The sequence below is a fragment of the Moesziomyces antarcticus genome (genome assembly GCF_000747765.1).
Source record: "Moesziomyces antarcticus DNA, scaffold: scaffold_v10002, strain JCM 10317, whole genome shotgun sequence".
Taxonomy (NCBI): Eukaryota; Fungi; Basidiomycota; class Ustilaginomycetes; order Ustilaginales; family Ustilaginaceae; genus Moesziomyces; species Moesziomyces antarcticus.
This window is the reverse complement of record NW_014639008.1, coordinates 71,946-93,305: the sequence shown is the minus strand read 5'-3', so window position 1 is coordinate 93,305 and position 21,360 is coordinate 71,946. Positions and strand designations below refer to the sequence as shown.

Below are 21,360 nucleotides of genomic sequence, written 5' to 3'. Positions count from 1 at the left end.
GGGCGCCCAAGAGCGCCGCTGCCGTGCGCATCTAGACACCCGTGTCGACTTTTCATTCAATGTCAAAGAGGGTTCAATGTCCTGCGTTTCGGCGTGAGTTCGTGTAAGAATGCAAGTCGGTGAGATTGCGTTGCGTTCCCCGGGGGTGAGGCGTGCGTGAAAGTATTAGAGTACAAGCGAATTGAGGGGCGGGGGGTTTAGGCGCCTAGTGGTGGCCAGCCTTATGACCTGTATGTGTGCAGCCCAGAAAAGGTCAGTTTTCGCCGAACAGAAACGATGAATCGGAGAGGGGGTCACTTACCGTCGACGTACATGTTCCGAGTAGCAGCAGGGAGTTGAACCTTCATGCCATGCTGGTCCTTGGAGACCTTTACCTGGCATCCAAGTCTGCTGGTATCTGTGAGTCCGAAAGCGAGGTCGAGCATGTCGTTTTCGTCGTCGCATGGTTCTTCCAGCGAGTCGTAGACGTCGGGTTCAAGGATGACGTGGCAGGTGGAGCAGGCTATCGAGCCTTCGCAAGCTCCTTCGAGGTCGATATCGTACTCGTGTGCGATGCTGAGCAGATCATCACCCTCGTTTGCCTCAATCGTCTTGATGGGTTCACCCTTTGGGTCGACGAAGTTGATCTGGATGCCAGTGCCTGGTGCGGGCCGTGTGATGCCTCCATGCGAGAGGGCAGAGGTGGTCGACATCATTCGAGGCAGCGAGAGGAGGGGCATTGGTGCCGGTACGGGCATGGCGATGCGTGTGGCTTGACGGGCCATACCCCGCGTGGGTGCGGCAATGCGCATCGCAAACTTCGCAGCAAACATCCTCCCAAGCCACCTTCCGACGGTTGTGTGATGCGTGATCAAAGCAAGAAGATGTGATGGTGAAGCATCGGAAGGTCCGGCGTACAGATCAAGTCGGCGTGATTGGCTCAGCCTCGAATTTCGGCTTCTTGCTCGGGTTTCGGGATCATTCACATTTTTTCGAAAATAAAGTAAGTGTCAGGTTCTACGAAAGCACAAGCGAGCAGGATTTGACTCGGACGAATGGAAGAAAGCTCGGTCTCGGCGTTCAAGCGCTCCGCACTGAAGGGCCGTGCGCGACGGGACCTGGCCGCCACTGATAACGCGCCACCGAACTTTGCATCCGAGCTCTACCCCATGGCGCCGCACACAGCCCCCGCCTGCCCCGCCAGAAGCTATATGACGTGCAAACGATTGCTCGCGCACGGCCATTACGTCGTGCCTCGAAAGTTGACCTCGATCGCTCGCGCGGACAAAGCCTACCCGAACCGAATCTTGCCTGCCGAAGATGCTCGCGCCTCGACGATGCTTCAGACGGGTGCGAATGCGATGGATGATGTGCTTTGCAAAAAGATCAGACTGCTGTAGTATGCCCTAAGTATGTACAAGAAACGCAAGATGCTTGTTTGTTGTCGCGAAGCGTGATAGCCTCACTTGTTAGAGAGCTCGTGGTGCTCCGAATCGATTGTCCGCAGGCCGTGATTGGGTGAATTACCAGATGTTGTGGCCACCCGAGACGATAATGTCCGAGCCGTTGCAGAACGACGAGGCGCTCGAGGCGAGCCAGACGGCGACACCACGGATCTCGTGGGCGCGGCCGAGGCGGCCAAGAGGGTTGGAGCTGGACCACTTGGTGAGCAGGTGGGGGTTGGTGTCGAGGTAGGCGGCAGTCATGCGGGTGCGAATGTGACCGGGCGAGATGCAGTTGACGCGGATGTCCTTGGGACCCCACTCGGCGGCGAGGTTACGGCCCATCTGGAGCACGGCCGACTTGGAGGCGTTGTAGGCGACCCAGTGGTGGTCGCGGTTGACGATCGAGCCGGACATCGAGGCGATCAGGATGATGGAGCCCGAGACGTGCTTCTGCTCGTGCATCTTGCGCGCGGCGGCCTGGGCGGTGAGGAAGACACCGGTGGTGTTGACCTCGAAGACCTTGCGGAACTCGTCTGCGGGGTACGAGAGCGCATCGTAGGTCTGAAGAATACCAGCGGCAGCGACGCAGACGTCGAGCGAGTCGGTGCCCGAGTCCTTCATGACAAAGTCCATGCAGGCGTTGATGTCGTCGTGGTCGGTGACGGTGGCCGAGACGTACTTGAGGTGCTTGCCCATGATGCGGCAGTGGTCTGCGACGATCTTGAACTCCTCCGAAGGCTCCTTGGGCAGGTCGATGGCGTAGACGTGCGCACCGGCCTCGACGTAGGCGAGCGCCATCTCGAGACCCAGACCACCGTTACCACCGGTGATGACGGCGGTCTTGCCCTCGAGCGAGAACTCCTGGAAGATGGTGGTGGTGTGGTTGTCGGGCGAGTTGGGGTTCTGGCGCAGCACGGCGTCCACACCAATGTTCTCGACGGGCGGGGGCGGGCCGGGGTTAGCCTGGACACCGTCAGCAGCGTTGGCGCTGGTAGGGCCCATGCGAGCTGGCGCCCAGACGGAGAAAGTCTTAATGGCCGATGCAGAAGGAGCACGAGCGACTCGAGAGAGCATCGAGGCTGTAACAGGGCAAGAGAGATCGAGCAAGTCAGCATTTGGTCGCTAAGGTATGGGGACAAAGACGCTATGGCGGCGTTTCATCGGCGCATTTCCGAACCGTGCCTTCTTTCCGGTAGCTCAATCATTTGCATGGCCGAGCAAGCCGGGGGAGATGTGAGGGTGAGCCAAAGACTTACGCTGAGCGACGCGAGCCGAGAGGCTGCGGATGGCGCCGGAGCGCAGAGCAGAGTTGAAGGCAGCCATGAGGGGCAAAGGGGTATTAGAGAGGCTGAAGGGACGGAGATGCGATAGAGACGAAAGCGAGGGATCGAAGCAAATCGTCCAACGGGGTATGAATGAGAGAGGGAGCAAAGACGGACACTTGGAGGAAGGGAGGGAGGGATGTAGGCAGGCGGACGAGGCTTATGAGGGAATCCGGGATGGACGGGTGGGCCGCGTCGATACGGCGACGGGTGTGTGAGTCGAGTCGAGCCGCGCTGGGGTGGCGCGGGGCAAGCTGGGCTGGGCTGACCCAGTGCGCGACTTGAGGCGAGGTCAGAGGGGCGGCGAGGAAATTCGCCTTTCGCCGGCCCGCCGACGTTGGGTGGCAGGCAGAGGCCAAGCCGAGAAGCGCCGGGCGCGCCGGCCAAGCGAGCCAGTGTGACAGTGGCAGTGGCAGTGGCAGTAGCCGTGGCCGTGGCCGTGGTTGCGACAGAGTGGCGCGGCTGGCCCGCAATCAAGGCGGTCAAAGTGGGCGTGGACGGCGACATGGAGGCGAAGAGTGGCGCGCGGCTGGCTCGCTCCTCAGTCAGCCCGAATGCTGGGCCGGGCGGGCAGAGTGGTGCGGTGGTTGGGCCGAGGCTGGATTCAATTCAATCCTGCACGGTCTGCAGCTGCGAGACCGCTTGACGCTCGAGCAGCCGTGGGGGCCCCAGGAATTCCTTCTGCAGCGCCGCTGTCTCCTCCAAAAAAAAAAAAGAGACCGAGCCACATCGTGCATCGAGAACAAGATATCCGGAAAGTTGGAGAGCCCTTGGCGCGAGCTTGCCCAACCAAAAAAGAAACCGAAGCCCACAGAGTCACCGCAGTTCGCCGCTCCCGAATGAAAGCGTTGCTTGCCCACCGCTGCCTGTGCCGTCCCGCCCCGCCCCTCGCTGCCATCGACACAACCAACGGCTATGCAAGGAGGCCTCGAACCAGTACAGCCTGAAGACGATCGCAGCAGAGGGAAGAGTGAGGTTCTGGTGGCCAGGCGGCGAAACGAGCGCACCGAGCCAAGACAGGGCGCCGAGCGCCTTGGCACCAGCGTTTACACACCCACGTTGCCACCTTTGCAGAGTTCAGTGGGGATGGCGAGGCGTTCGGGCGAGCCGATGGACGCTTGTGCACTCTCTGCATGTGTTGGCCGCCAACCCTGCGGGCGTGCGGAGACACTTCCGAAGCGTTGCCACTGGCACTGCGAGACGTGATTGGCTCGTGGCTCGTGGCGATTCGGTCGTTGGCCCTGATTGGTCCCGCACCGGCTTTGAAAATGCACCTGGGCGCAGCGGAGCCTCTGGTGCCGACCCGCGGCGATTTTCTTTTTGGTGGGGGATCCAGCTCCGCCCTGGCACCTGCTGAGGTGGCTCGCGGAACAATCAAATTCATGGCCACCCAATTTAAACACGCACTCGCCATGCACGCTCTCGCCGGTTCCCCGGTGGCTCAAAGCCCGCGCCTCTTAGCGATCCACTGCCCAGCTAAATTCACTGTAGTCGCCGTCTGCACTTGGCTGCTGCGCTGGGCAAGGCGACTTGATGTCCAGATTTCTTGGCTCCGCGCAAATCACTTTACCACTCGGCGCTTTCAGCCAGCTGTTTTTGCCTCCTCTCTTCCGACGGTGACGGCCTCGCGCGCGGTAGCAATCCTCGGCCGAAGTGGACAGATGATGGGAGTACCGCTAGACGGGACTCGTAAAATTCCATGAATCAGAGGATCCATGGTACCGCTCAACCTTGAGGATCACTTGGGTTCACTGAGGATCACATGCTAGCCTTCCAGCTCCCTCGTTCGTGTCTACTCGCTCCGGGACCGATTGCCGCGGGGCTGTGGCATCGCTTGAGCCTGTTCATCGTGACACCTTGGCACAGTGCTGAGTGAGCAAACTCGAAGTCCGAGGGGTTCTGACAATCAAGTGGCTCTGCCGACGCGACTTGGACCTCTCCTCGCCAATTAGCGCCGCGTCAGACACTCGCTTTCGAGAGTTTGACGATGCAAAGCTGACCTCTCGCTTGCGGACTATCAACAGGGTGATCACGGCACAAGGGCGAGCTTGACGAGGCAAGCTGCGAGGGAGCTGCTGCGAATACAGTAGCCACTCTGTACACGCGCTTCGGCGACTTTTCGACGCCGAGATGCTCGCAGCCCGGCTCGCAGCTGCCGAGAAATTTAGACTTTCGAAGAGCTTAGACACCGCGAAGCACTGCGGCGCGGCTCGTTTCTGGGTCGAGTCGCTCCCTGACAGCGCAAAAGGGAGAAAATTCCGCCAGCAAAGAAAAGAACGGTACACCGCGGGACAGACGGTCCAGACCGCGCCGCAGATCACGCCACGCTTCGTTGCTCTGGTGCGCCCCCCACGTCTAAATTACAGTATGCATGCCTTTGGCTGCAGTTTCAGAAGGCTCGCCGGGCCCCGGCTATCTCGTCTCCCCGGCTCAGCTCGTATGGTTCGAGCATTGGAGCCAATCGTCGCGCATCCCTGTCACAAGGGAGTTCGGCAGACCCTAGGGTCGCTTTTTTTCTTTTTTTTTTTTTTTTTTTTTTTTTTTTTTTTTGTTTTTTTTTTTTTTTTTTTTTTTTTTTTTTTTTTTTTTTTTTTTTTTTCCCTGGTGCAGAGCGTCGCCATCCGTAGGCGAGCCTGCAATCCTGTGTTCCTGCCGGCGCACTTGGTCCAATCTCGGCTCTCAACAAGTTTCCCTTGAACCCTCGACCCTGTCTCCGCAGTTTCCTATCCAATCAGAGGCTACCTGATCACCAGCCCGGCGCAACCCTGCCAGCGCTAATCCTGCACGCACATGCAGGTGGCCACCGACCAGATTTGAACGTTGAAGTGCAACAACCTGCACGCTCATCTCAGCGTTCGCGAACCGTGCTGCAGCTAGTAGCCTCGCATTCGCCGCTCTTGTGGGGTGTTGCGATGCTGCATACAGTGAGCAGCGAATAGCAGCAGCGAATAGTGGCAGCGAGAAGCCCGGACCGTCGAGGTCCAACTTTGAACACTGCGTACCAGCACGACCAAGGCCCGTGAAGGCCGTCCGACATGCGGCGCCAATCAAAAGATCCGCACCAGCGCAAGCCACACCTCGCTTGGCCTAGCCCGTTCGCCGCGCGGATCTCAGCCTCCCGCATGTGCTGCTCGGTCTGCGACAACCATGGCGCGTCGCTGCTCAGGCACGTGGCATCGAAAGCGAGCGGGCGCCCACCCTGCGCCTCTTTAGCCCGGCTGCCACACGAGCTGGCAGGCGATTGAAGACTCTCACACTTGACAACGTGTAGGGCCCGTTGGCATCGTGGACAGCTGCAATGCATTCAGCAGATCGGGCCGCCCGATCAGACATCCTCCAATTCTCCGAGATGAACGGATCGCCGCCCCGCCCCCGCTCGCGTGCCTTTTTTCGGAACCCCGCGCTCGGGCCAAGGACGGCATTTCTTCCATTTCAGGTACGAGCGAACCACGCCGTCGGATCTACCATCAGCCAACCACCATTCTTGCTCTCAACATGCTTGCGAAACACTCGCCCAAGCCGTCGAAGGATCGTCGTCCAAATCGGTCACATCCCGATCGCAACTCTGCGGCCGAATACGACCCAAATCCTCGCTTTCGACGAGAAAAGTCGACGCTCGACTTGACGGGCGTGTGGGACTTTGCTGCCGACGATGACAACTTTGGACTCCAAGAGCGCTGGTACGAGCCTGGGAGCTTCCCCAGGTCTCAGCAGGAGATCTTTGTGCCGTACACGTGCGAGACAAGTGCATCGCAGCTGTCGGACCGACGCCAGCACAAGATCGTCTGGTACCGACGCGATGTCTTTCTCGCCTCGGACTCGGACACTATCAAGTGGTCCGAAGCGCGAAAGCACCGCTACTTTATCCACTTTGGTGCCGTAGACTACGAGAGCACCGTATGGATCCAAGGCCGTATGGTCGGTAGCCACGTCGGTGGACACACTCCATTTTCGTTCGAGATCACCGAACACGTGTGGCGCCTGCATGACGACAACGCTTCTTCATCTCTCGAGATCGTGGTGCGTGCCAAGGATGCGCCACAAGACATGTCGCAGCCGCGCGGCAAGCAGTACTGGAAGCAGAATCTCAAGGGAGAGTATCAGCCCGAAAGCATCTTCTACACTCCCACCACGGGCATCTGGCAGGACGTCTACCTCGCGCGTCGTCCGCTCAGGCACATCCGAAGCGCGCAGTTTGTGTGTGACATCGACACTGGCACCGTGCGCGCCGAAACCGAGATCGATCTGCTCCACACCGTCGGCACCGAATTAGCAGCGAACTACTGGGTGCAGTTCATCGTCAAGTTGGGTCGAAGGACGATATCCGTATGCAAGACGCGCGTCAGCCGACAGACCGACAGTTGCACGGCTGTGATCAATGTGCGACAGGCGGGCGAGCAGCCCGAGGGCCCGATGCGTACGCGTCTCGTCACACCAGGCGTGCTTCCACCCGAGATGAACCGCGATCGGTGGGACAATGGCCTGGCACTTTGGTCGCCCGAGAGTCCAAGCCTATATACGGTCGAGATGCGGCTGCTTTCCGACGACTCGGAGGAGGACCGGGTGCAGAGCTACTTTGGCATGCGCAAGGTCTCGATCGACGACCAAGGCCGATTCTGCCTCAACAACCGCGTCTACTTTCAGAAGCTCATCCTCAACCAGGGCTACTGGCCCGAAGGTGGCATGACGACGCCCTTCTTCGACGGCTATGCCGACGACATCCGCAAGATCAAGCAGATGGGCTTCAACGGCGTGCGCATGCATCAGAAGGTCGAGTCGCCCGAGTTTCTCTTCGAGGCGGACCGGCTCGGATTGCTGGTGTGGGGCGAGATGGCCAATGCGTACGAGTTCAGCACGACCTATCTGGAACGCTTCACACGAGAGTGGATCGAGGTGGTGCGACGAGACATGTCGCATCCGTGCATCGTGGTGTGGGTACCGATCAACGAGTCGTGGGGTGCTCCTGCGCTCAACACGTCGGCACAGCAGCGTGCGCACCTCGCTTCGCTCTATCACCTCACCAAGGCACTCGATCCAACACGACCCGTCGTCGATAACGACGGCTGGCAACATGTGGCGACCGATCTGATCACCGTGCACGACTACCGCAACGCCAACGAGCTTGCCAAGTCGTTCTCGAGCCGCGAGCAGGCGCTGCAGGAACGCGTCCCTGGCTTTCCCATCCTGCTTGGACCTCTCGCACAGAGCGAGGAGCGCTACCGACTGCCGTTGTTGTGCACCGAGTTCGGCGGCCTGGCACTGCGCGTCGACAACGTCGGCACCACAGCCAAGGGCGTCGACTGGGGCTACGCCAACGCTTCATCACAAGCCGACTTCCTCGAGCAATTTGAAGCTCTCGTACACGCCCTCACACGGCCTTCCTCCGGAACCGAGTCCACTCGCCTCGTCCAGGGATTCTGCTACACCCAATTCGCCGATGTCGAACAAGAAGTCAACGGCCTACTCACCAAAGATCGCGAATTCAAGATCCCACCCGCCAAGATCAAAGCCATCTTAGACGCCATCTAGACGCACGCTGTGTCCGTCACAACTCGGCCAGTCAAGCGGGCGGCGACTGTAACACTGTTGTAAAGAGAAGATTGAAAATATACAGGTGGCGCGTCATGAAACGTGCAATGCGTTAGGCAAAGCCCGCGGTTGGTGTGACCGGATCGAGGTGATGTGTATGTGTGTGCATATAAGGGTGGGCGGTCGGCACTTAGGCGGTGACCTGCTCGGCTTCGGCGGATGGTGCTGATGCCGCGGGGGCGGCGGCGGCGTCGTCGTCGTCCTTGATGCTGCTCTTGGCGAGCATCTTTTCGACCTTTTCGATGTTTTCGCGCGTGACGCGGGCCTGGTTCGAGACAAAGTACTGCTTCTTGAGCTTGAGGTTCTCGACGACGCGGCCAACATCGGCGGCGTTGGCGGGTGGCGGGATGGAGAGCGCCAGGAGCGCCGAGAGCGTGCCGAGCGGCACGTTGAGCTTGTCGCCGCCGGCAGCAGGCGCGCCCGCCGAGGCGTTCTCGTCGGCGAGGTCGAGCGGAGTGCCGCGCTTGCTCCTGCCCTTGGGCTTGCGCGCCTTGGCCGAGTTGCCGGCAAAGTAGGTCTCCTCGTCCTCGTTCTTCTGGCGCAGCACGGCACCCTTGGGCACCATGGAGTCCTGGTTGACCTGGCGCAGGTTGAGTGCCTTGCCGCCGATGGCATTGGCGGCGGCGTTGGCGGCATCGTCCTTCTTGGCGTCTTCGGCGGAGGAAGAGGAGCCCTTGGAGAAGTAGTTGATGAGCACGTCGCAGTCCTCGATCTCCTTGGAGAAGGCGGGGAGGGCGGCATCCTCGCGGAGCTGCTGCTCGTGCTCCTTGCGCTTCTCGGCCTCGTGGGCGGCACGCTCGTCGCGCTGCTTCTGGATGCGGCGCTCGCGCTCCTGGTTGAGCTTTGCGTAGAAGGTGTCGTTGGCGGCGCGGAAGGCGGCCTGGCGGTCGCGGCGCGACTGGTAGAGGGCGTCGAGCTTGGCGGAGAGCTGGGTGCGCTGGTCGAGGAGCTTGCCGCGCGAGCCGGCCTGCTTGTCCTGTTCGGCCTGGATGGCGTCGAGCTCTGCCTTGATCTCGTCGTAGCGCTTGTTGAGCGCCTTTGCCTCGGGGCTGTCGAGGGTGGACTTGAGCTGGTCGACCTTGGTGCGGTCGGCGTCGATCTGGGACTGGATCTGGTCGAAGTTTTCGACGGTCTTGCGGTTCTTCTTGAGCTGGGAGATCTCGCTGAGCGCCTTCTTCTCCTCGACGAGCTTCATGGAGCCGGACTCGACGAGCTGTTCGAGGCGCTGGATGCGGGAGTCGACGTCTGCGGTGCTCTTGTAGGGGGTCTTGGACTTGGCATGCTGGAGGTCCTTGATCTTCTTGGAGATGGAGTCTTGGAGGGTGCGAAGGTCCTCGAGCGTCTTTCCACGAGCGCCCTTGGAGCCGGCCTGCTGGTTACGAAGCTGGTCGAGCTCGCCACGGAGCTCTGCGCGGCGAATGCCTGCGGGCGAGTCCTTGGAGGGGCCTGCGCCGGAAAGGAGCGAGCGCACCTGGTTGAGCTCCTTCTGTACGGCGTCAATGTCCTTTGCGAGCTTGTCGAGCTCTGCGGTGTTGGCGGCGGGGTCTGGCTTTCCTCCAGCCAGCTTGACGATCTCGACGGCGTCAGGGTTGCCTGCGGGGCGGTCGTGGGTCTTCTTTTCGGCACTGGCAGCGGCGGTGTTGCCGTTGCCGTTGGCGGCGGGCTTGGCTGCGGTAGTGTCTGCCATTGCGACGAACCTATTGACGACGAGAGACCTGTGGGCGGGGAAAGGGAGTGATGAGGGTGGAGGGAGTATGTGCGGGTGAGGTGAGGGGCGGAAGGGAGAGCGTGCGGGCGGGCGAGCTGAGAGAGAGGAAGGCGTGCTTGCGCTGCTTGCGTGGAAGCCAAGCCAGAGCGGGGACGCCGAGCCCCAGTAGCCCCAAGAAGAAAGCTCACTCGCCGCACTCACCGACCAACACTGTCGACTGTCGACTCTCGACCCTCCCCTCTCGAGCCAATCGAGGCGCCGCATGGCATCAGCCTCCGGTCTCTCGGTGGGGCCGCCGCGTGACTTTTCCCTCAACGCCTGCCGAACGGCCTGAATGGGTCCACCGCACACCGGCCAGCAGCCGTGCCTGAGTCTCGGCTGGCTGGTTTGGCCGGGCAACGAAAGTCAAGAAATTCCAGATCTGAACCTTGTACACTGTCGCCGATCTGACAAATTCCAATTTTTTCGACGCGGCGTTTCCGCGGATGGCTCGATCGCCAGACTCGGCTTAGCCGCGGCCGGCCCCGGCCCTCGCCCAGCTGATGACAGGTCGGGATGAGCTTGTCAGCCACCACCATCTGTGTCTAGGGACCTCGCATCCATCGCATCCTTCAACTCGTCCCGCAACTGACTCGCCAACAATTCACCATGTCGGAACATCCTGCATTCACCATGGCCGGCCTTTGCTCGGTGGGCGGCCTCATCGGTTTTGCTAGTAAGTATGCGCAGGACGACCCAACGTTGGTTGCCTGGCCCTGCTCGCTTGCTAACTGCGTTCTTGCGCTCGGACTTCAGAAACGAGGTCGATCCCTTCGCTCGTGGCGGGCGTGGGCGTGGGTGCGCTGTACGCACTCGCTGCCACCCGCATCAAGAACGGCGGCGACTACGGCTACGAGGTCGCCGCAGGCGCAAGCGCGTTGCTCCTCAGCAGCTCGGCTCCGCGCTTCCGAAAGGGACCCGTCCCCATGGGCCTCACCATCACCTCTGCCCTCGCTCTCGCCTACTATGGTAAAAAGGTGCGTATTTCAGACCAGCCTCGTGCCGCCGTATGCACATCGGAACCTGCAAAGCTCACCTCGGCCTCGTCTGCTCTTGCATTCCAAAACAGGTGTACGACTTCCGACAGTAGTTTACGCTCCGTCTCAATCATCTCAGCCCGTGTTCTTCTTTACTTAATCGCCAATTCAAGATCCACCGCTTCTCACGCAAAATCGGTGCCGTGCCGCTCGTCTGAAGCACACAGATGTGGTCAAAGTGTCCATATTGCTATTGCCATATTGCTATTGCCGAAGCAATCCTCGTCTGGGCATGGCCGCAACGCGTGTCTAAGAATACAAGGCGGCGTCTCGCGGCGAGCTTCAGCGCGGCGCATATGCATAGTCGCCGGCTACGCGCGCTGAACCAGCGCTGGTCGGTGGAGGCGCATCACCCGAGCCGCTAGCGTTGGCGTTGTTTTGAAGCCAGCCGCCGTACTCTGGCGGAAGCTCGTCGACTACTTCTTCGTCCTCGGTATCGCTCGACGGCTGCGGAAGCGGTCCGCCATCCGAATGCTGCACCACGCGACGCTGCGCTCGATTGTCTCGGCGCTCCTGTTGCGCCGACATTTGCGCTTTGCTCGGCAGCGAACTCACAGAGTGGATCCCCATTCCAGCCCCCGTCGCGTACGGATGCGAGCCGTCGCCACCCGATCCCGACGTTGCGCTGCGCTCGATGCCCGTGGCGCGCGACGAGAACGGATTCTGGCTCGAATGCGAGTGGATTGAAGCATTGCCTGCGCGCGGCGGATAGTCGTCCATCGGCGAAGCCGCGGCAGAAGAGAGCCCAGCGGCACTCAGAAGCTCGCCGTAGCTCGGATTGGCCGACGATGGCGAAGTCATCTCCAGGCTCTGGCCGTAGCGTCCCTCGGATGAGGCGCCATCGTGCCGAGGATCGTAGACAAACGGCGAAACGGTATACGACTGTCCAGCAGGCCTGCCGCCGTCGTTTGAGCGTCCAGCTCGACGAGCTGCGTCACGTCTTGGATCTGCCGATCCCCAAATGTCGTCGTCGTCGTCGCCGTCGAGGTCGACAAACCGAATTTCCTCGCTGCGGGCTGCATCACGCTTCGTCTTCTTCCTCTTGCGGTACAGCAGAAACGCCACCAGCACGCCGATGACCGCACCGAGCGCGATCGCACCTCCGATCGCACCTCCGGCAATCGCGCCAGTCGGATGTCCCGACGACGACTTTTCAGGCGCATCAGTCGGGATGGCTCCGCCCAGGTTGTTGAACATAGCAACGGTCGACGCGATCGGAAGAGGCGTCGAGAGCTGGTTTGGCAGCCGATACTCACTAGCTAGGCAAGCCGGTGTGAAAGTGGAGGGCCCGACGGTAAAGATCTCGGAGGCGCCACCGCTGCCGGGACCCGAGGCATCACCGACCACCGTTTGGAACTGCGTGCCCTGGGCAAAGGGGACGAGCGTCTGGTAGACGAAGCTCGAGATGTTGAGCGTGTAAAGTTGGGGCACCTGGACCGAGACGGGAGCGCCGCCCAGAGGCACGAAGCTGATGGTGAAGGGTCGAGTGCCGCGGTCGCCGATATTGTACACTCTGACAGCGCCGCACTGGATCATGGTTCCGTTGGCGGGATCGGCAGCGTAGGTGAAGGCGGAGCTGCCGGTGTAGGCGCCGCAATTGGACGAGGAACCCGAGGGCGTGGCTATGCCCAGCGTCTGGGTGGTGTTGCCATCGCCACGAGAGTCACCGACGGCGACGGTGTACGAGGTGAAGCCGGCCGAGGGTGGCGGGACGACGTACTGGAAGGTGATGTGGTCTGCGCCGGGCTGGTAGTCGCTGTTGATACTGTAGGTCTGTACAAAGCCATGGTTGGCAAGGATCCAGACGGTGTAGGGAAAGGCCTCTGGGACCGCCTTCCAGGTGACGTTGAGGGGCGTGCACTGCTGCGAGACGGTGTAGTTGAGCGGAAAGGCGAGCGTCGATGCGGGCAGACCCAAGCATGCGGCGACTGCCGCCAGCAACACGGACGCAAGCCACATGTCGAGGCAAGAAGGACTCGCTATACGAGCAATGCGCTATGCGACGACCAGATCGAGGAGCCGGTGCGAGCGGGGTGATCGCAAGACGATTGAGCGTCCTTTCAACCAGATTATGCGGCAACGGTCGGCATGGCAGTAGGGACTGAAAGCGGAGGACTGTCTCGTAGCCGCGCTGCTGTATCGTGTGCGAGCGCTCTAAAGCCCTGGCAGTTGCGAAGACGAAACGATGCGGCGCCCCAGTGAGGCCAGAACGATTGGTCCGGCCAGGCGACTTGGAAGCAGAGGCGGGCGAGAGCCGAAGTGACACTCTGAGCTTGCGAGCCAATCGTTGGGAGTTCCGACTCGCTCGGAGAGGGTGCGAAGCGGTATCGCGTGACCAAAGGTAAAATTGCCCAGGCTCGCTGAATGGTTCGCAAGGGTCACTGTGATGGTGGTTGCGATCAAGGGGAGACTGAGCGGTGCAGAGACGAGACTCTCCTCAGACAACTCCAAAAAGACGCGTCCTGCAACGCGGAGTGCAGCAGCCACTGTAGCGGGTGCAGAGCAGTGCAGCTGGCCGAGCCTCCCTTTTCTGCTGCTCCTGAACCCGACGCCACGTTGCGAAATCTCAGAGGCGAATCGAAGCTCGACTGCCGAGTGTAGCATGAGAAAAGCATCCACATCCGATCCCATGAATCCCCACTGGCTCCTGCCGGGACCGTTGACCAGATCAAAGTTGTCCCACAGCATCCGATCGGCACGTTCATGTCGATCCTGAACCTAGCCCACTTTTGCCAGCAGATTTTGCCATCAGAAAGCCACAAGAATCCCGAAAAGGGGAATCGCAAACGGCGATTGGCAGGAGACGGCGCCATTTTCTTGGCACAGCCGAACCAAGGCTCGGCATCGGCATTGTGATCATCCATCTGGCCTCTCTGAGACACGAGATCCACCTTTTTGGTGCAGCTAGTGCCCCAACGAAGGCGATCAGGCAAGGGTAAAGGTGACCGACAAGGCCGCAAGCATAGCTCGGCCGGGTCATGGCAATCTTCGGGTCAGATTGGTGCTTTTTTGACCATCTGCATGCCGCACGCTGCAGTCCCATCTTGCCCCGATGTGGAGCCGCGGAATACCGCTCCAACGTGCAGGGAACACCATCTGTCATGCACAGCCCTCGTTCTCAGAGCGCTTTCCATGCACAGCGACGGCCCCGACCGCCAGTGCCCCTCCCCATGCTCCCTCTGCTCATCACACCCTCTGACCCAAATCAGCAGCACAATGCAATCGACGACAACTGAATTGACTTGCGATCGGGATGTGGCATCCGACAGGCTCAAGCTGTCGCCGAGGCTGCAGCCGACGCGCTGGCTGAGATCTGGTTGATGCGTTGGCACACGTCCTCGAGCGCGCCTGTGACGCTCGCAATCTGCTGATCCCATCGTCGCGTCCACTTGGTGTCCAAGTCGCTCGTTCCTCCACCGCTGCCAGCTCCCTCAGCGCCGCCCGCGTCGCCAGCGCCACTGCCACTGCCGTCGCCAACGCCGGCGCCTGCGTCTTTGGTAGCGCTGAGCCCACCTGCCGTTGTCTCGCCCTCGCCGCGTCGCTCTTGATCCATGAAGAAGAGCACGCCTCTTCGCATCGCGCTCGCCTCGTCCGTCGACGATCCGACCTGATCGATCCAGCCCTTGAGACGCCCCTGCATGATCATCTTTCGAGCAATCTCCTCGGCCCCTTCGGGGCTCAGGTTGACCAAGGCTCCCAGTCCTGCGAGCGTGATGTTGTCGTACAGGCGCGACGCACTCAGCACATTGTGCTCGATCATGGCCCGGTCCAGCACCGTCGACGGCGCATGCCGCACCGACTCGCCCGTCGACTCGCCCACAGCAATCGGCGCAGACGATGGCGCCAGCTTGGCGATCTGGTGCGGCGAGAGCAGCTTTTCAAAGTCGGCGATCTCGTCCGCACGGATCACCCGATCCAGAAACACCTTGGACAGGATCGTGTACTGAGGCAACGAAGGCGTACGCTCGTCGCGCATCAGCGTCGCCAGCATCCGTGCGCGTTGCGGCCCCGCGGGCGAGAGGATGGACGCCGTCACCGCCGCCGAAAGCATCATGGCACGGTCGTCCTCGTCAATCTCGCCAACGTAGCTCAGCTCGTGGTACCGCACCGCAGCTTCCGCGAATCGACGTTGCGAGTCGTACACGCGCGCCTGCGAGAGCCGGTACTGTAGTCCTAGCACTTTGGGCTCCTCCAGCTTATGTTTTGATCCCGCCGTACCCGAGCTATTGTCGTTGCCACTGCCATCCATCGACCCTGTTTGAGCCGATGTCGTCTGCGCGGAAGCTTCCTCTTCTTGCTGCTGCTGCTGCTGCTGCTGCTGCTGCTGCTGCTGCTGCTGTTGGAAATGCGAAGGTAGCGCGCCGGGTACGTTGTGGATGATCATGCTCGCACGCTTGAGGTACATGTCGGCTGCGACGGGATCATCACCCTCGAGCAGCAGACGTGCGATCCGCACGTAGATCGAAAGCTTGAAGTGGTCCGACACGTTGCGATGACCCGAGTCCAGCGGGATCGCCAGAAGCACGCGCGCCGCCTCGTTCCAGTCTTCGTCCGCCTCGAGCAGGCTGGCGAGCTGCATGCGCAGACTCGACGCCTGTTCCTCGAAGCTCAGCACTCTGGGCTGCAGCTGCTCGAGTGCGTTTTCGAGCACCAGACGTCGCGTGTCGCTGTCGGCGATGGCGGGCATGTTCTCGTCCTCGACATCCTGCATCCTATTCTTGTCGCTCTTCTGCGCCTCGTACTCGGCGGCGATGCGGCCAGAATGATGCTCGAGCGCCGTGAGAGCTTGTCGCCCCACAACCAGGCCGCCTCCAGTTGCGTTCTGCTCGCTGAACACGGCGTGCCGCAAGTATGCCGACGTGGCTTCCAGCAGATCGGCGCGGCTCACCTTGCTCCCCGGCGCCTGCAGCAGATCCGCGATGAGCGCCTCGTACGCTGCAGCTCGTGCATGATTCGGCTGCGCGGATGCGCTCTGAAGGCTCTCTGTGAAAGTTGCAGCCGGCGACGCCATCTTCCCGAGAGGTAGCAGAGCGGGTTCAGCTCTGTGTCGAGCCACCCCGCTTCCTCAAACCTGGAGCCTCGATGTGATCTCCGCTGTCCTTGCGGTAGTACCTTCTGGGCGAGCAAGTATTGTCGTGTAAATCTTGCGACGCCAGTGGCAGTGTGGTAGGGTGTCAGGGATGGTGTCGTAAGTGCATCCTCGAGACGCATGACTGTGCTCAGCCTAAAGTGGAGTTTCCGTTCACATGCACCGTGCGCAATTTTTTCACCTGGTGGCTGTGTGAAACTTTTGATTCAACATTGTCCGTCAAAGCGCCCCCTCATCTTCGACCCTTCGACTCTTCTTGTCTTCGTCTTCATCTGATGCTAGTGCTAGTGCCTGTCCCGACCGGCTGCAATGGTCAGGAACATGTCGAGACGAATCCATCGAGACGTCGTACAAACATGGGTGTTGGAAGCGCATGTCACGGATCAGGTCATTTTAGGTGCGACGTCGGCGATCCCAAAGGCCGCAGTGCGGGGAGCCCAAGCTCCGACGCCGGCACGATGGAATCCGTGGCGTACATGTGCAGAAGCTCGTCAGGCTACAGACGTGGCCGAAGCCACGAGATGGGCTCGTTTGCTCAGCCTCTGGCTAGCTGACAGTGCCCATACGAGCCGAGTGGCCGCTTTCGCTCTCAGATTCGCCGGCAATTTTCGAAGGCCATCTGACGTTCAAACAGCGGGCGGGGCCGTCGTGTTGCCTCGCGCATCCGCCATGGGTTGAGAGTGAATCTCGACCCCACGCACGCCATTGCGAGGTCGGAGGCGCTGCCACGCTTCCCTAGCCGACTCATCTGACGACCGTACTCGACGACTGACGTACGTCGCGCGCTTTCGGGACGCACAAGAAGGCCCGCTGCAACGAAGCGAGCCCGGCGGAGTGCGAATGACGAACTAGCCGATATACAGGAACAGCAATCTATGAATGTCAAGTGGCCGCGCCAGCGTACCGAGGGCATACTCGTGCGACTGCGCCGGGCCTGTTCGCAGAAGGTTGCGGCTCCCAGAGATGGCTTGACCGGAGAGCAGCGGCTTCAATACATCTGTGAGTGCAACCTGTCGAACGCTGTAATTCACACCATACGGCCCTTCATCTGTTCGGGCTTTGTTTAGATCAGACGTTCACAGATCATGTAGCGCTTCCGTCGTTTGGTTTGATCGTGCGCTCCGCGCTGGGCTCGAAGATAGCTGGCTAGGACTATCATCAAAGGAAACTCAGTGCTGCAGTGACAGGAGTCAATACAGTATCTGCTTCGTTTGTTGGCGGACTGTAACTTTCGTTCAATCCCAAGCGCTTCGCCAGGCGAGCCGTAGACAGGGGTCGCGCGGGGTTGGATATCGGTGTCTCGGGCTATGAACTGCGGCTGTGGATCGACGGGCGGCGGCGCATGGCGGTGGAAAGCGGCGTCTGCTTGAGCGTGCAAAGCCCGAATCTTGGCTTCGACAGCACATGCTACTCGCACTCGAGGATGCCCGAGAAACACCGCCTCAGGTGACCTTGGTTTGACGAGCTGCCTCCAGCGTCTCTCATGCTCGATGCCGGACCGACTACGTGGGTCCAATATCTTTTTAGCTCTGTTTCCAATTCCACGCTGAGCCTGTGTGCGCCACCGCCTTGCTCCTGCCCAAGCCACAGCGTGGCGCGTGCAAGCGGCAAGGCGCACATCTTGAGGGCCGTTCGTTGCCAAGGCGTACGGGCTCCGGACCCTGGCGCCGACCCCTGACAGAAGCCCCACTAATTCGTCTTTTCTCCTGTGAGCTCCAAATTCAAGCCATACCACACACGCCGGGATAGGATTCGGGAGCTGTACGCCGGTCAGATCGTCGCTTGCCAGGTATCTTTCCAGGCCGGCGTTCAGGCGTACCTTATCATAAAGGGACAATGGACGCAGTCGAGCAGCTGCAAGGTGTAGTTTTAGGGGTACAGTAAAGAATCTTGTAGCACAATGACCCGGTGCCATTTCGGTTCGAGCTTGGCTAGACGCTTTAGGGATGCCGCGGATGAGGATACAGCGATTTCTCGGGTCGGAAGTTGGGAGCGTGCCAACGTGGCTGCCGAAAGGCAACGACAGCCCAACTAAGTTGGTTTTGAGGTGGACGAGACTGGCGGCTTGTGGCTTGCGGGTTTGCGGCTTGGGACGTGGGGCTTGGGGCTTAGGACTTGCGGCTGTGCGGGAGCGGGCTCGCTAAAGTCCAAGCGACTTCGGTCCACTACATTATCCAGCATGATGTCTTGACCCGGCCAGGGCAGCCTCTTGTCTCGCCGCGTGCAAATATGCTCTTTGGGCGAGGGGCAGAGCGATGCTATACTGTCTCGAAGAATGGGAGACTGACCCGAGCAGCAGATCTGAATTCATGCAGAACCTGAGCTTTAGAGGAGAGGCAGGAGCATGTCGAGCGAACGCAGTGCCACCTTTGGCGGCAGCACTTTCGCTTCCACTTTGGCCCGTTGGCTGCTACCGAGCCAAGATCACGGAAAAAAACGAACCGAAACTGGGGGGAGGCGAGGCAGTTTTTGCGCTTCCGCTGCATTGTTGTCAGACATGCGCTCGTCAAGCCACTCACTTGCAGCGGGTCGCAACGTTGATTCCGATCCGTTGACGCGATGTTGATCAAGCTTACTCAAGCTCACGTTCAGTCAACGGTGGCAGCCGCCACGCTGGCAACCACCCCCCAGATGGCAGTGCCATGGACGCAGCATCCGCGGCCGCCGCCATTTGAGGTCGACACCGGCTGATGACCGCGACGCGTTATCGAGGCTCGTTGGACCATGCTATCACCGTCCGCCACTTCGGCGTGTCGATTTCGGGCACGTGTGCTGCGTAGCGCGGAGGGACATGGGGGGCTGTCGCGAGAGTGGAAGTGGAGAGCGCTGCCAAGACCTGGCGCTGCCGACCGAGGCATTGAAATGCCGGTGTCGACGCGGAAGACGCGGCGGCGCTTTTGATTGATGCAAGCGAGAGGTTCTCGACTCGCTGGCGGCAAGGATATATGGGTGTGCAGACAGAAACCAAAGGGAGGCGTGTGCCGACCATCTAGAACCATGAGCCAGACTGCACAGCGGCTTGCGGAGACAGAGATTTCAGAGCGCATCACAAGGTGAGGGCCCGATGCGCTCGGGACCCACAGTATGGCCGCGATTGACGGCTCGGATAGAAACAAAAGGAATCTCGGCAAGGCAAAGTTTTGTCCGTACTCCCACGCCGCCCACCGAAGCGATCAAGGTAGGGGCGCGCCTCGGCTCCGCGCTCCCGGTCGAAGCACGTCGTTCAGGTTCGAGCGCAGTGAATCTGTCCGCAATCTGTTCCTGACGGACCAGTCCAGAATGACCATGATGCTGTGTCGGTCGTCGAACAACAGCGAAGGGAGGCCCCGCCGCATCGCGTCCGATGTCTCTCGCACGGCAGTGGCGACTAGAACTGGTACATGGTCTTGCTGGTACGCAGCGCACAGCACATACTCTAGCTGCGGAACGCTGTCATGCGGGGGGAAGGCACGAGGCTCGAGCATGATTCGGCCAAGCGACATGCGACGTGACACCAGGCGCCGGCGAGGTCAGGGCTTCGTCTGGTGTAACTCGCTATAATTTTCCCCTCCCACCGACGGCTTGCGCTTGTGATGGCCGGTTTCTTTTTGTTTTTCTTTGTATTTTTATTGTATCTTGTCAGCTGCGGCTAGAGAAATAGGTGTGGCAGGTGTGTTTGCGAGACTCGCCAAACTCGCCAAATCTCACGTCGGTCTGCACCGCATTGCATGTTTCCGAGGCGTGCGACATCGAGTTCCGCTCTACTTTGCATCGCGGGATGCCCAAGAGATGCAGCATCTCGATATGTAACTTGCGGTGCGATATCGATACAGCATGCGACGAGATCAGGCCCTGACCACATGTCAAGGCGTCAAATTGTCGGAGTGGCAAGTTGCTGTCTCTGGAGACACGCAGAGCAGATAAGAACAGGTGCGGTTCGACTGCACCGCTAGCCGTCGTTGCTTGGATCTCCGCCCGCTCAAGCTGCTGTCAGCTTGACCGCGCCCTGTAACCGAGCGCATCTGGTGCGTGGCGCACGCCTTCGTCGGAGGTTGAAGCGCACTGCAAAAATCCACAGACCAAGCAGCTCAATTGTAGTTTTGGGCGTGTGTTGGCGACTTCCGCAGGGCCGCATGTCTCGCCGATCCTTGTCGGCCTGCTTAGCGCCCCGCGCTGCCACTCGACTTGAGACACGAGCGTCAAGTGTTCGGTAAAAGGGATGATGCGCGGACGCCACGAGCACTTTAGCGCCGCAGCAAATTTTGGTCGGCTGCAAACGAGGAGGCGGCTTTCTTGCTGCGTTCGGCTTGGGCTGCCCCTCGCATGCAGGGTTGCCTCGAGGCACGCGCCACCTCATCTCGCTTGCTCCTGTCCGCTCTTCTCGCATCCACGCCCCTTGCCTTGCCTTGCCTTGCCTTGCGCTGTCTTGCCTCGGCTCGGCTCGCTCGCTCTTCTGACAGAGACAGAGACAATGCTCCAGAAGCGCAGGATTCCGCATCTCGGCGACGGATCCACCTCCGACTAAATCGCAGCTCGGATGTCAAGCTCTTTTGTTCGCCCGGGCCGATGATGGACGACACGCATTCACAAACGCAGCCTCGAAGAATCTTCGCACGCTTGTTTAGCAGCTCGTTGCTGCTTGAAAAAAGGACTCCTGATGATCGCTACGGCTGCGATTGTCCATCGTGCCGGTACCACAACTGCCAGGTTTGCCCGGCAAGCTGCACCTCCAACAGGACGCTCCGGATGTTGTCGCCTGACCAAGCATCCGCTTCTCGGACCCCAATTGACTGAATCGACGAGATCACAGCATGCACATGGCCGAGTCCTCGAATATTTTCCGATCTTGCGCCAGCTCAGAAGCTGATCATCAGCAGCAGGGTTGCGATTCGCTGAACTTGCCCTCTTCTTTCACACCTGAACCCCCTATTCTCTGTCGACAAGGCTCCGCGCGGCAATCCTTTCGGAGACACAATAGACTCACCGTAGTGCGGAATGCCACGGCCAGGCAGACCATCTCGACTCAGCATAAGCTGTGGCTGATACAGCCGCAGCTACCGCTGAGCCGCCACTGTCTTTTTCATCTTATTTTATTTTAATATATTACCCTCGGCTTGGGCGCGTGGCTGCACCCCGTTTCTGGGTTGCTTCCGGGAAATAACTTTAACGCAAC

At 60.2% G+C, this 21,360-nt stretch overlaps 10 protein-coding genes across 10 annotated transcripts; 3 read left to right on the top strand and 7 right to left on the bottom strand.

The window, feature by feature from the left end:
• Window positions 1-205: 205 nt before the first annotated feature.
• Window positions 206-764, bottom strand: PAN0_002c0929 (ferredoxin; the record flags this gene model as incomplete). Its single annotated transcript, XM_014803096.1, has 2 exons — window positions 206-228; window positions 302-764. The coding sequence occupies 2 exons, from the start codon at window positions 762-764 to the stop codon at window positions 206-208; spliced, it is 486 nt and encodes a 161-aa protein (XP_014658582.1).
• A 270-nt stretch (window positions 765-1,034) lies between these two features.
• On the top strand, window positions 1,035-1,379 carry PAN0_002d0928 (uncharacterized protein; the record flags this gene model as incomplete). The annotated part of the gene is made up of 1 exon (XM_014803095.1): window positions 1,035-1,379. One exon carries the CDS (start codon window positions 1,035-1,037, stop codon window positions 1,377-1,379), a length of 345 nt encoding a protein of 114 aa, XP_014658581.1.
• A 123-nt stretch (window positions 1,380-1,502) lies between these two features.
• Window positions 1,503-3,253, bottom strand: PAN0_002c0927 (NAD(P)-binding protein; the record flags this gene model as incomplete). The annotated part of the gene is made up of 2 exons (XM_014803094.1): window positions 1,503-2,503; window positions 2,677-3,253. The coding sequence occupies 2 exons, from the start codon at window positions 3,251-3,253 to the stop codon at window positions 1,503-1,505; spliced, it is 1,578 nt and encodes a 525-aa protein (XP_014658580.1).
• A 2,988-nt stretch (window positions 3,254-6,241) lies between these two features.
• PAN0_002d0926 (glycoside hydrolase family 2 protein) lies at window positions 6,242-8,275 on the top strand (the record flags this gene model as incomplete). Its single annotated transcript, XM_014803093.1, has 1 exon — window positions 6,242-8,275. The coding sequence occupies one exon, from the start codon at window positions 6,242-6,244 to the stop codon at window positions 8,273-8,275; it is 2,034 nt and encodes a 677-aa protein (XP_014658579.1).
• A 190-nt stretch (window positions 8,276-8,465) lies between these two features.
• Window positions 8,466-10,022, bottom strand: PAN0_002c0925 (nuclear segregation protein bfr1; the record flags this gene model as incomplete). The annotated part of the gene is made up of 1 exon (XM_014803092.1): window positions 8,466-10,022. The coding sequence occupies one exon, from the start codon at window positions 10,020-10,022 to the stop codon at window positions 8,466-8,468; it is 1,557 nt and encodes a 518-aa protein (XP_014658578.1).
• Window positions 10,023-10,691: 669 nt separating this feature from the next.
• Window positions 10,692-11,372, top strand: PAN0_002d0924 (uncharacterized protein; the record flags this gene model as incomplete). The annotated part of the gene is made up of 4 exons (XM_014803091.1): window positions 10,692-10,758; window positions 10,839-11,153; window positions 11,233-11,257; window positions 11,336-11,372. The coding sequence occupies 4 exons, from the start codon at window positions 10,692-10,694 to the stop codon at window positions 11,370-11,372; spliced, it is 444 nt and encodes a 147-aa protein (XP_014658577.1).
• Window positions 11,373-11,401: 29 nt separating this feature from the next.
• PAN0_002c0923 (uncharacterized protein) lies at window positions 11,402-13,078 on the bottom strand (the record flags this gene model as incomplete). Its single annotated transcript, XM_014803090.1, has 1 exon — window positions 11,402-13,078. One exon carries the CDS (start codon window positions 13,076-13,078, stop codon window positions 11,402-11,404), a length of 1,677 nt encoding a protein of 558 aa, XP_014658576.1.
• Window positions 13,079-13,273: 195 nt separating this feature from the next.
• Window positions 13,274-13,807, bottom strand: PAN0_002c0922 (uncharacterized protein; the record flags this gene model as incomplete). The annotated part of the gene is made up of 1 exon (XM_014803089.1): window positions 13,274-13,807. One exon carries the CDS (start codon window positions 13,805-13,807, stop codon window positions 13,274-13,276), a length of 534 nt encoding a protein of 177 aa, XP_014658575.1.
• Window positions 13,808-14,390: 583 nt separating this feature from the next.
• Window positions 14,391-16,130, bottom strand: PAN0_002c0921 (COP9 signalosome complex subunit 4; the record flags this gene model as incomplete). The annotated part of the gene is made up of 1 exon (XM_014803088.1): window positions 14,391-16,130. One exon carries the CDS (start codon window positions 16,128-16,130, stop codon window positions 14,391-14,393), a length of 1,740 nt encoding a protein of 579 aa, XP_014658574.1.
• A 2,666-nt stretch (window positions 16,131-18,796) lies between these two features.
• PAN0_002c0920 (uncharacterized protein) lies at window positions 18,797-19,672 on the bottom strand (the record flags this gene model as incomplete). The annotated part of the gene is made up of 3 exons (XM_014803087.1): window positions 18,797-19,102; window positions 19,359-19,469; window positions 19,565-19,672. 3 exons carry the CDS (start codon window positions 19,670-19,672, stop codon window positions 18,797-18,799), a joined length of 525 nt encoding a protein of 174 aa, XP_014658573.1.
• Window positions 19,673-21,360: the final 1,688 nt, after the last annotated feature.